The sequence below is a fragment of the Catharus ustulatus genome, chromosome 13 (genome assembly GCF_009819885.2).
Source record: "Catharus ustulatus isolate bCatUst1 chromosome 13, bCatUst1.pri.v2, whole genome shotgun sequence".
NCBI classification, from domain to species: Eukaryota; Metazoa; Chordata; class Aves; order Passeriformes; family Turdidae; genus Catharus; species Catharus ustulatus.
Genome location: NC_046233.1, coordinates 21,443,010 through 21,456,345, shown reverse-complemented (window position 1 = coordinate 21,456,345; position 13,336 = coordinate 21,443,010). Strand labels below are relative to the sequence as shown.

The 13,336-nt window shown below is 45.3% G+C and overlaps 1 protein-coding gene across 14 annotated transcripts in view; it reads right to left on the bottom strand.

Moving 5' to 3' along the window:
• IQSEC1 (IQ motif and Sec7 domain ArfGEF 1) overlaps positions 1-13,336 on the bottom strand; it is a 297,552-nt gene that overhangs the window by 31,802 nt on the left and 252,414 nt on the right. For all 14 annotated transcript variants that reach the window (XM_033071510.1, XM_033071497.1, XM_033071499.1 and 11 more), the window contains one exon: positions 11,811-13,075. In XM_033071510.1, the coding sequence (XP_032927401.1) occupies positions 11,811-13,075 (1,265 nt within the window). The remainder of the gene's footprint in view (positions 1-11,810; positions 13,076-13,336) is intronic.

The window sequence follows — 13,336 nt, the reverse complement described above, 5'->3', positions numbered from 1 at the left end:
TAAACATATCCAAACTGTTATATTGAAACTTTTAGGAAATACTGCTTTTACAAACATTTTACGAACAGTGATTCTGAAAAGTGGATTTGGTAGAGGAAAAGCTTTTAGTGAGATTCTGGATGGGAAGAGGGATCAGCACAGGCTTAGCATGCCCTGTTTTCCCTTGGATTTACTGGTGCAGCCAGTCCTGGTGCAGGACAAACGCAGTAACCCCTAGTGTTGAGCTGGGTGAGCACTCCAGTGGCACTGCCAGAAGTCCCTTCTCCCATTCCTGTAGCTGATTTGGGACTTCCTGACAAACTGAACTAGGAAAAAAGGTGTTTTGTGTGTTTTGGGTTTCTTTTCGTTGTTGTAGCTTTATGTTTTGGGTTTTTGGTGGTGTTTTTTTTTTTTTTTTTTGGCAGTGTTGGTTTGGTTTTTATTGCTATTTTTCAAATCCAGTCAAGCTCTCCCCACAGCTGCACCATCATTTGTAGTGTCCAAGCCACAGTGTGGATAAAGTGCTGGTGTCCACAAAAGTGCTGGTGCTCACAGCAGCCAAGAGGACAGAACGAATAACAAGCCCTGCCTCAAAAAGAAACCTGCCACAAAACCACAGCACCAAGGTGAATAAAGCCTCGCCCATCTCTGACTTGCTAAACATGTAAAGCTTACAAACACCCAAAACCACATTAAATCTTTGTATTTCCTTTTAAAGCTCAGACAATAAGAGAGCTGTAAAATGAGAGCATTAATTAACAAACGAGCACAGGACATTTCCAATACCCAGCAATGCCAGAAGTATCATCTGAATTAAAGCAGGGATTTATGAGCAGCATAAATAACCACAAGCACACTGCTCTAATGGCTGACTGAGGCAAGGGGGAAAAGCCAGCCTGAGTGAGAGTGAGAAGCTTGGTGATACTTCTGGAATTTCAGGATTTCTGAAGGTTCACCTATGTTTGTTGGTTCCTTGTCTCTGGTACAGGGAAACTGAGACAATTCGAAAACAAGCAAACCAGAAGTACAATATTTCTTAGAAGCTGTTAGAAACCCACTGCAAAGACAAACACTTCACAAACATGCTGCTGCCAAAGAAATCTTTTCATGTCAGGGGCGGAGAGTTTAATACAACTATGATGCCAGCCCCCTGTTAAAAAAAAAAAAAAAAAAAAAAAAAAAAAAAAAAAAAAGGTACAGTAATTTCACGACTACAAGGCACACCCTTTTGACTAAAATTTTGATTGAAACCCAGAAGTGCACCTTATAATCCAGTGCGCTCATATATGGACAAAGTTGGGAAATTTGCCAACCTGGAAGTGTGAGCCATGAGCCAAGCCGCGCACTGTGAGGGTCATGAGCTGAGCCGCAAGCCGAGCCGTGCACCGAGCCGCCTGCAGAGCCACGAGCCGAGTTGCCCGCTGACTGTGCACCGAGCCGCACACCGAGCTGCGCACCGAGCCGCCTGCAGAGCCATGAGTCGAGCCGCCCGCTGACTGCGCGCCGAGCCGCCCACCAAGCCGCGAGCCGAGCCGCCTGCTGACTGCGCACCAAGCCGCCCGCCAAGCCGCGAGCCGAGCTGCACGCCGAGCACGAGCCGAGCCTTTAGTAATTTGTTACTTTGTTGCGTGCAGATCCTCGCTGCAAAAAAAAAGTGCGTCTTATAGTCCGGTGCGGAAATTTGCCGACACCCAGAAGTGCTCCTTATAATACAGTGCGCCTTATAGTCATGAAATTACTGTAATAATCTCACTTGCCTTTGATAGCAGCGATCTCATTTTGAAAATATTTACAATTGTCACAAAAATAAGCATTACTTTGGCATTTAAAAAACAGGGAAGGCTCTTTTTGAAGCAAGAACCTAAGACTTTTCTTAGAGTCATTTAAGAAGTTAAATATTTTCAAATAACCAAGCTGGCATAACAAGCTAGTTGAACATTCTCCTTAGTCTGGCACACAGCTCAGTTTTATTTCAAAGTTATATTTCTTGCTTTGCTTTTGCTGAAGAGCCCACTGCTACTGCAGTAAAGCCAAGAGAATCCATAGGTCTATTTTAAACCTTCTGGATAAGAAGGAAAAAACCAATATCCTTAAAATACTACCAAAACTAGTGCCAAAACAACTTGTCAGAGCTCACTCCACAGCGAGACAAAAGGGGATTGAGAGGAGGAAAATGAGAGAAACTGAGTAGGAAGCCTGAGCTGTGCTTTTCTTAATTGCGTAGCTGTTTAATGAAGAGAAAAAACTGGCTGTAAATTGCATCTTCTGGTAATTACAGGAAAAAAATCCCTGGGTCAGGAAAATAAGCCAGGAAAGAGCATAGTTCTCCCAGCTTCTCTGCATCTCATGGAAAAAGGGAGATAGTTATTCCCATGATTTGGGCAGGAGCACTACACTTTGCCCCCAATGGGCATGACCTCTCCCACATTAGCATATTAACTCTCTAAAGTTCACTCAAGAGCTCCCACCACAGATGGGGAGGTCAGGGCACACTTGCAATCACACCTAATTACCTGGAGTAACCTCTGTTCACAAAAAGTTAATTTCTACTCATGCGACTGAGGAAAGAATTCACCAAGAAGTGATCGCAGTGCCAGGTTCTGTTTGGTGGGGGAGCAAAATAGAGAGGAAACCCTGTAGATCTGCATTTTCATTAAATTGAGCAACTGACCTATGTGGTTCTACCATTACTTTCTGCCTGACCAACCAGTGTCTTTATGGCATCATTTCCTAACAAGGTGCTGGGAAATTATACATTGAACATTATTAATGCTTCTGGATGTTTAGACTGAAAAGTATTGCCTGAATCAGAACTGATTATTAAAAGGGTAAAAAGTGTATAAAAGGGTAAAAAGTGTATCAAAGGCACCTAAGGGCCCCCAAACAGAAAGCTGTGCTCATTCTAATAGAGGGGGGAAAATAGAGTTTAAAGCTATTTTCCTGTGTAAGAAGCATTATCCTTGAGGAACAGAGCAGGCAGCACAAAGAGGCACACGAGGCACACCCCAGGCACTGGCAATGCAGCAGCTGGACATGTCCTTGCTAGTGAAAACAGCCCTGAGTCATCCTGCCAGAGCATTTCCTACCTCCTCATTATTCCCTCTCTTGGCAGTGGGCAGCCTGCTTTTTTGTGCCCCCCACTCCTTCCTTCCTCACAAGAAAGAAGGCAATAAGAAGGAAATATTTTAGTTAAATTAATGATCCTAAACACTCTATGAGGTTGCTCTCACCTCCTCTGACCCCACTGTATTTCTCACAGAGCAGGGACAGGAGTTTGTAGCTGCCAGCAGAGCAATGCACAGTCCACTTTGGGACAACATGGAAAACTGGTCGCCTCTCTCAGGACTGTGTGCCAGGGCTGAGTATTGCCTTCATGTTTATGCAAGTGTTGTCAGAAATGACACTTTAGGCTGACTGTGTCCTTTAAACTAAGGAACAGTCCCTGTCTTTATGTCTTCTCATGTCCCTGCCCTAAATCCTCTTTTCACACCCACACTGCAGTTACACCAAACAGAAGCACTTCAGCTTCAAGTTCTGCAACTCTGCTGAGTAAAAATGGAAAACTCTGACAGTCACATTCCCTTTGAGAGGGACACCTTTTGTGCAAGTACAGTTTCAAGATCTCCTGATTTTCCATTTATGACCTACAAAACCACAATTCAGTTCGTACATATGAACTATTACATACGAAAGAGTTGATGGGACCTTCCCTTCTCCTTAACTCTTTTTCCTGCTGTTATAAGTGCATGACATTGGCTTTTCGCAACTATTGGGATAAATGCTACATGTATAATGTTAAAATAGCTTTTCTGTATAGGTTTTTTTGCTTCTAATAACAAAAGTTGAATGTAAGTTTTTTTAAAGATAGTATGCTTAAACTACCCAGTTAGTTAAAATAACAGCCCGTAAATGTATAAGGAAAACCCTACAACTATCAACACTCACCAATGACAAAAACCAAAACCACCACCCAAATTAAAAAGTTATTAAAAAAAATATTAAAACCACGAGCCAAAAAACACACATGCTCTAAAAAAACAAACCCAAAAAGTAACCATACTAAATAATTCCCAAAAATTTTTAGCTATACATAAAAAAACTATAAATATGCAACAAATTAATGTATTGTAAAGTATATTTTAAAAAAGTTCCCAAAGCAACCGTGTGCTCTTGGCAACTTGTCAAGCACCCAACCATTTTAACCATTTACTTTATGTGTCTCCTATTGTCTTTTTATTAAACCTTTTAAATTTTACCAAAACAATAAAACGTGTTTTTCGCACTACACTGCCTTCTCAGGTCCCTATTCTAACTGTTTCCTTCATTCCTGCAAGGCAGCTGGTCACATTTGTCACCCTCAAAATTTGACCACTGGAGATTTTCAGACAGAAGGAATTCCAATCCTGGCACCTGGAGTCCCATCAGCCACTGTCTGGGATCTGCTCAGCCAGTGGAATTCCTCCATTCATGGGCTCATTTTCCAACAGGAGGCACTGTCAGAGCTCAGGTTCCATTCCTGGCACGTAGCAGGGAGGCCAGGAGTGTGCCTGGAATGCTTAAGGGTAGCCAGAGCTGGAGGCAGGGATGAGGTAATGGCTCTTGCAGGGATCCAGGACCACTCGCACTCAGCTATTGTTGCTTCCAGCAAAGCCACATTTGCTTCCAATGTTTGAGAAAGTTTGTATTGCCTTTTAATGGCAATAAAAGGAGTCCCCATGCCCATATTTGAACCTGGTGCTTCAATTTACTATTGGTTCTACATTTCAGCTGCTTTGGAGGGATATAATTTATGCTAATCAAAGTACAGTAATTTCACGACTATAACGCGCACCGGATTATAAGGCACACTTCTGGGTGTCGGCAAATTTCAGAACTTTGTGCAAATATAAAGCGCACCAGACTGTAAGGTGCAATTTTTTTTTTTTTTTTTTTTTAAGCGAGGATCTGCGCGCAACAAAGTAACGAATTAGTAACAGAATCGCGCAATCGCGGGGTTTACTGGCAGGTGCTCAATTTGCAAACATTTTTCACAGACTGGCGTAGCCTTTAAAAGCGGCCCCAGACGCCCTCCCCGTGCCGCAGGCCCTCGCACTCCCGCCCACCCCTGGCACCGGCTGGCACAGCTTGGGGCTCCTGCCGCACGGCCCCCCCACAACTCCCACACCACGGCCGCAGCTTGGGGCTCCCACGGCGTGGCCCCCCCTCGCAGCTCAGCGGTCCCGCGGGGATGCTCCCCCTCGCGGTTCAGCTTGTGGCTCGCACTTCCGGATCGGCAAATTTCCGAACTTTGTCCATATATAAGGCGCATTGGATTATAAGGCACACTTCTGGGTTTCGATCAAAATTTTAGTCAAAAGGGTGCGCCTTATAGTTGTGAAATTACTGTATTTGTTTTGGAAAAACAAAAAAGCAGGAAAAATGGCTCCTCCAGGAGAAAAGATGAAACAAGCACAGAACAAAGCAAAACACACAAAGCATTTTTTTTCTTTGGGTGTTCTCACTTAGGGCTAAATGTTTTTAGAAATAATGAGAATCATACTAAGAACATTCTTCTCCTCTTACTAACTCCTCGGCATGTTAGAGGACAAGTTACATGGAGTGCTTTGATTTTAATTTTTGTTGGAACCGTCTGTGCCTGAATAATCTGCAGTCCAGATGTTGCAACAACAGCGAAGTCCCCCTCAGCACACACAAGGACAGCAAATGGCTCTGTTGTGAAATCCTGGCCAAGTCTCTTCTCTCCCCCTTCCTCCTTCTGTCAAACCATTCAAAAAAATCATTGAAGGTATTAGGGATCAGCTGGCAAAATAGAAGAATTGGTTCAAAGGTAAAGAGAATCAACTCAGTTTGATACATGCCTTCTCCCTCCTACTCAATCTGTACTTGCAAAGTAAATCATTAGAAATGTTTCCAAAAGGCTTTCAAATTCAAATTGAAAGGAGCACAGTCCGAAAGCACGTGTTTAGAGACCAGATATTGGAATGCTGAATGGGTGTCATGAGACTGACTCTAAGCAACACAAGAAGTATGTTCAGCACCTTAAATGAAATTCATTATGAGTATGATGGGTGTAAATTGAGAACACCAATATTACAGATGTTAAATTAATGAGTACTTGCAAAACTACTTTTTAAAAACCACGTAAGTAACATTTGGAAACTTTTAAGGATTCCAAATAGAAACCAAGCTTGCAGCACTTTTTGAGTATAACAGTACGTAGGAAACCAAATTACTTTCAGGCTCTACCTGGAGATGGAAAATGATGGAAACCTTATACCTCTGTTGAACAGTTAAAGATGCTTTCATGGAAAATGAAAAATATGCCTTCTCACAAATATTATTATTGTGTGCCTCAGATTTCCAAAAGAATTTATCTAGAAATTGTAATTTGTAATATTGTCTTTGGTATAATCCCACCAGCACTCGGCAAATTCCTCTCATATCTGCTTAGTAAAAGAAAAAACTTCTTAAATTAATATTCCAGGGAATCTAGAAATGTTAGAAAAAGCCTGCTCCTGGAATTAGTATCCAATTCATATCAACAGTGGGTTTTAAATTGGAATAAAATCATCCCCATTGTGCAATAAAGGAAGACAGTAGGGCTTTCAGGGCTAAGGATGATACATCATTACATATTGCAAACAGATACTCAAGCCCTTTTATCTCTGTCAACAAATTGTTTGGGAGAACTTTGGAAAAGCAGGAACCTTGATAACAGCCCACTATAAAAGAAGCTACAGCAAACTCTTCAGCACAGGGCATTGTAATGCACTGAGGACATGTGGGGAGCAGTTCTGTCATCTGTCCCTGCCCTTTCCAGAGAGGAAAAGAGGACACAAGAAGGGATGTAGGGGGTGAAAGGCATCTGGGAAAATTTATTGTAAAATTATTGTTGGCCCAGGTGCTGTTCTAGTACATGGAAGTGGTGTCATGTTCATGTACCCCCAAGAAGTACATGTAGGATTAGGATGTAAAGCCTCAACAATGCCCTGGCACCAAGCTCAGAGCAGTGAAACAGCCCCTGAGCTGTACTTTGCAGCCTCTCCTCAGCAGCAATATCAGCAATCAGCACCAGCAAGACTGGCTCCCATGGCAAGGAACACAATGCTACAGGAATCCTGCCAGACGGGAGGACCATTTACAGTGCCTTCCAACAGCTGATACCCCAAGAGAGACACTAAACATGATTCCAGGCTCTGCTAGATTAAAAACTGAGTCTGGGTGATGCCAACCCCTATCTCCCATCTCCTGTAACACCAGGCATAGTTGCAGCAAGTTTTCAAAGTGCTCTGATGTTGTCCTGGTTTTGCTGACACTGCTTTGTTAGCACAGAAGGTGTTTGTGTCGTGTGCCCAGGAGTGCTGAGCAGGCACTGCCCTGGCCCTGGCCCTGGCATGACCCTGCCAGGTGTCACCCCGGGCAGGGGGCACAGTAACCCCGGGCAACAAACACGCCTGGCAGTCACAGATGCTCGGCATGGCTCCAGAGCTGCTATCACCCTCCTGGTGGCACAAGGCTCTGTGGCAATCCACGTGCACAGACTGCCAGTCCTGCACTGCTGACCCACGGGCAGGACACATCTCCTCACTGCTGAGGTCAAACACTCTGTTCTAGTTAATCTGTCAGAACTATCAGCACATCAGCAGCAGGATGGAACCTGAAAATCCTACCAGAATGAGGTGCAATAACTGGTAAACCTGGTACTTCCAGCCTGCAGTCAAAACAAACAGGAGAATGAAATCACAGCTCTTTTTTCATTTTTTTCTCCTTCTTTTTATTTTCAAAGCAACAGTCAAAAGGCCTCTTGAAGCCTTGTTTGTAAGCAAACCAGTCTCAGAGGCTGGATTTGCATTGGCAGGATTTGCAGCCTGCAAAATAAACCTTTCTAGGTAGTGTTTTGCTTCTGCCTGTGAGGGAGGAATGGTTTCTAGTGCAATTCTCCCAGGCCACATCCCTTTCCAGCTCCACTGAAGAAAATGCCTAATTCAACACAGCTGGCCTGCCCAAGGCTCTCTGGGAGCTGCTGCACTCCGAGCATGCACCTGCAACCCCTCCTTTGGGGAGGGATGAATGGGAACACACACTGCCAGCCCACTGCCAGGGGGAATCACTGCTGCCATTCAGAGCCACAGCAATGCACAGAAGCTGGTACTCAGCTACAATTTCTTTGGCAGAAATAATTCCATTTTGGATGATACTTTACCTTCTAGCTCACTGGCTAGCTACTACAAATGATCTTCAAAAAGTGCACTTCTTTAATCAACCCTAAGGTTCCAAATTGAAGGCAAATTTACAGTTTGAAAAAAAATCCGTGATCAAGTGATAATCATGGAGTTACAAAATGGTTTGGGCTGGGAGGGGCACTAAAGATGATTTATTCCAAACCCTCTGCCATGGGTTCCAATAGAACTTCTTGTATTCTTCCAACAGAACTCCCAGAAAAGTGATTTTCAATGACTTATATTTTTTTCCCAATGTCATGTGTTCTCCAGTCTCCAGGGAGCTTTGTGCTACTGATGTTTTGCATCTATCAGTGATTAAGTGAACTGAACCACCAGCTGTGCTCAACTTTTACCCCACCCATAACTGCCTATCCTAATAAAGAGCCTCTGATAAGAAAACTGCACTTTGGCTTCTAGAAATTGTTATTAAAATAGGAAAGCCAGAAAACCCAAAAATTGAAATTTCAATTGTGATGATAGTGACTTTCCATGCTTTTAAAATCTTCATCCCTGTAGCACTTCTACTGAACAAAGCAGAAGCGTTTGCTACAATTCATGCACTTCTTTAACATTGTTAATTCTCTGCATTTCAGTCAAGCTTCACGTACCACAAAGAAAAGGACATTAGTTAATTAAGACTTGAGATCTTAATTTGCAAGAAAGATTTCAAAGGCATAGTAAAATTAAGCTGAACTCCTTATAAAAGACATCCCTAAAATTTCCACTGGTAGATGAAGACATTTGGAAAAAAACTTGCCCTCTTGTACTAGGTAAGTTCAAAGCCACCTCTTTCAGTGCTTCCTCCTGGGTGGAGCACACATCCTTCCAGGAGCTGCTGCCAACACTCCCACTGCTCCGTGGTTTGATGATCATAAATGTGTTGTAAAGATAATGTGGTGAAAAGACAGTGAAGTGACTCTGCTGCACTGACATGACCACTGCACTGACCACTCACCTCAAGATGCAGTTTGCAATCCCACCTGATGCACTCTCTAGAGACTCCTGAACTTTCACAAGAATAAAGCTTTGAAGGATTTCCAGCTCTCTTTTCAAAAGAATTTACAGATTTATGCACCATCACATACTGTGATGGTTCAATACCTGACACTGCACATTAACAAGAATGTCACAATCCTCAGACCTGAAGGGCGACAATCAAAACCCAAGACATGTGGGATATGTGGGATATTTGCGGACTGTCTCACCAATCAATAGAATCACACTGACTCAGGAAGAAGTAATGACAGTCTTCAGTTCGTTTTCAGCACTGGAGATAAAATGCAGTGGGGACAAGGAAATTACACAGAGCAAAAGATGCCACTCAGAGGTGCTGCCTGGAGCTCTGCACAGTCCTGTCCTGCAGCACTGACTGCTGAGGAGCTGCACATCACCTCACAACAATATAGAGAGCAGGTTTCTCTCTATGCAAGTCCGTGCAGCAAGGTCACTTCAATCTGTTTCAATCAACTGCCTCTACTCTTATCTGTTCCTGATGTTTATTTTTCACTTGCAGCCTCCTACTGATGTGTCACTAAGCAGCACCTGACAGCTTCCAATGCTCTCATACACACCTGCATGCTGCCTGAGCACTTTTTCCATGCACTTTTTCCCTATGCCCTTCTGCAGCTGACTCAAAAGACTCTTACCAAGCCTGCGGCTCGCTGAGCATTGACTGCTCGAGGCCTAATTGCTGTGCAAAACCCAGGAAAACACCAAGTGTTAAATGTCAGCTGACAGCACTAACATCTTCCTCCCTGACAGCCCTGCCAAGGACGTTATTTTAAAATCTTCTAAAAAAGAGCTAATTGATGTATTTTCCTACCCATTCAACTTCATAAGCAGCAATCCTACAACTTGCATAATTCCAATTAGCTGGAAGCTCCCAGAAAGGCATTTTCACCAAGATTAAAAGCTAAACCTGAAAGTGTTTACAGCCAAACTTGGGGATGTAACCCACAGCTCATCTGATAGCACCAAAAAGCTGCAGCGTTACAACAAATGCATGAGGAACCACCAACCCATCAATCCAAACATATCAAAGCACTACCTGAAAAGGAGGCCTGAAATCACACAAGCCACAGGGAAAACATAGGGAAATTATCAGTTGTAGGCAGAAATACTAATTTTGTGATAGTTTTATGATAAATAAACATCAATTTAGTATAAAAAATATTCCGTGCATTGGCTTTTAGCATCAGTTTTAATGAGATTAACTGAACAAATTCCAGGCCCTGCCAGTGTTAAACAGGAAACGCATCATATGCTGCATGCTGTTTCTAATTCCCATCTGATGCGTTTTACACCACCTACATGATTAGGGCAGGAAGAAATCCGAATTTTTTATAACACCAAAAAATGGATCAGGACCGAGCCATCATATTTTTCCCCAAGAAAGGAGTTGGATTAATCTTCAATAACTTACTACCATTCCTATACACATAATTACAGTAGTTTCATGAATACAAGCCACATCATTTTGACTAAAATTTTGCTCCCAAACCAGAAAAGCGGTTAATACTCAGGAGCGGCTAATATGTGAATAATTTTCTGACATTTCCACCCCCAGAAGTGGAAACTGAGGTGCCGAGTCGAGCAACTTGCCAGTAAAAGCTGGCATTTCGCGATTGTTACAAATTGTTACTCTGTTGCACCGTGGGTGGAGCCTGGCTCCCTGCAGGCAGCACGGGGGGCGGGGAGAGAGGCGGGAGAGCTCTCTCCTTCCCTCCTCTGTTGCAGGCCGGGGTAGAGACGGGGGGGGCCCTGTGCTGCCTTCCCCGCGGCCTGGGGGGAAGGCAGGGGCCCCATGCCGCCATCCCCGCGGCCCGTGGGGTAAGTAGGGGGCTCCTGTCCCCGCCCACCGCGGCAGGAGCAGGCAGGCTCCGTCCCCACCCTCCGCCGCTGCCGCGGGAGCGGGGAAGCTCCGTTCCTGCCCGCCGCCGCCGAGGCAGGAGCAGGGAAACTCCATCCCCGCCCGCCACCGCCACCGCCACGGGAGCGGGGAAGCTCTGTCCCCGCCTGCTGCCGCTGCAGCAGGAGCGGGGTGGCTCCATCCCCACCCGCTGCCGTGGGAGCAGGGGTGCTCCGTCCCTGCCTGCCACCACGGGGCAGCGCCGGGCCGGGGTGACCCGAGCCCAGTGGCAGCAGCGGCCAGCCCCAAGCGGCCCCGCTGAGCGGGGCCACCTGGCCCCGTTGGCAGCCCCGAGTGGGCCGAGCCTGCACAGCGTTAGCTCAGCCAGTAAACCCCGCCCTGCTGCGGTTCTGTTACTATTTGGCAACTTTGTTGCACGCGGGTCCTCGCTGCGAACGACAGAGCAGCTTATACTCGGGTGCGGCTTATTTATGGACAAAGAACAAAATGTTTGCCAACACCCAGAGATGCAGCTTATACTCAGTGCGGCTTGTATTCGTGAATTTACTGTATACATTTTCTTTTTTCCTGAAGCTGTTAAACTATGAAGACATCAACTTAAACTTGAACAGTCACCACAAGCACCTTGTTTATACACTGAAAGGTCAGTACCAGACACCAGTCTTACCTTCCTGATATAAGAAAAATACTCCTGGTTCATTCTCAGTGACAGAGAGGAAGGCAGGAAGTGCTGTACTTACTTGTTAAAAAGATTCAGCCCAATCCTATAATGGCGTTTCCTGATAATATCATTACTGAAGGCCGGGGAATCCCAGCTGTTGCGGGTCTCTTTGTGGTAGGTTTGCTTGCTCAAGGTTTGCTCCCTTAGGCTGTCCCTAGAAGAGGATTCTGAGCTGCAATTTATTGTATCATTGGAGTTGGATGTGCTGTTGATGCTGTCATTGTCTCCATCAGAGTAATCAGATTCTGATTTGCTTTGCCGGTTTGCTGTGCCATTGATGGCCAAGTGACTGTCTATGGGCCTAGCCCTGTGCCTGGCGTCCTGCTCCTCCCGGGTGATGATCTTGGCAGGAATGCTGTGAGGGATATGTTTGGGGGTGCCTTGCTGGCTGGTGATTCCTCGGTCGTATGCATTCTGTCTCTTTAACGAGCCCCTCTCCGAGCGATCGCTCAAGTCCACAGAACTGTCACTGGGCGGCTCGATAGTGAGTAGAGGGAGGTGTTCCATCCTCATCCTCTGCTCCTGACATTCCAGTGATGGGGTACTCCTACAGCTCGTATCAGTGTCTATCTTATCATCTTTGTGGGTCATGGACCAGTACTCCTGGGAAGAGTTTACGGCGCGGAGCCTCAGGTCCGACTCCGTGCTGGACGGTCTGTCCACAGACTGGGAGAGCGGCAGGGGCGGGGACAGCTCCTCCTCGTCAATGTATAACGTGACATCACTGTAGGACGCCGTCATCTCATCCAGCTTCCTGTGATCCACATTGTGGATGGCTGGTTTGCTCGGGGCACAGCTCTCCCTCTCCATCTCCCGGCTCCTGACCTGCTCCGCACTCTGGATTTCATCCGAATGCAGGCTGCGGCAGTTTAGCGCATCGTCGATGGATTCTGCCAGGGATTTCACCTGCCTGGAAAAAGCATCCTCCAGTTCTGTTATAGCATCAGTGAAATCAGTGGATGCTGCTGGGGACTTCATGGTAGCAGTCTCCCCGAGCTCGTTGCACTCTGATGGTACAAGGGAGCCCAGCTTTGACCCATCATTTGTAACAGAAACCTGCTTCCCTTCGAAGTAGGAGCTGTGGACTTTCTCAGGTCCTTCAAAGGAAAACTGCATTCTCATATTGGACAGGACGATGCGCCTTGACATGCGGTTCTCAGACATAGAACTGCGCAGGCGCTCAAAGTTCTTGTTCATCTGATACTGGCGGAAAGCGGTCTGGATGGTGCGGGCAGCATGTCTGGTGATCAGCCGACCCCCATACTTCCGTTCTAGCATCTCCACCTGCCAGGCGAACACACACACCCTCATCACTTCATGCAGCTCAGGACAAGGGTAAAGTCTCACAAAAGCATTTAACTCTCATAACGACTTTAACATACTTTATATTTATGGGTTTTGAAAGTAAAAACTCAAAACTCCGTTAATGAAGGGAATAGTAATCTGCAAGTTCCACCATAAAATACAAAAATATATTAATACACCTCACAGATATAAGAGAATATCAGTTGCAGTAAGTTCTTCCTTCCTTTCTGTGACAACAAA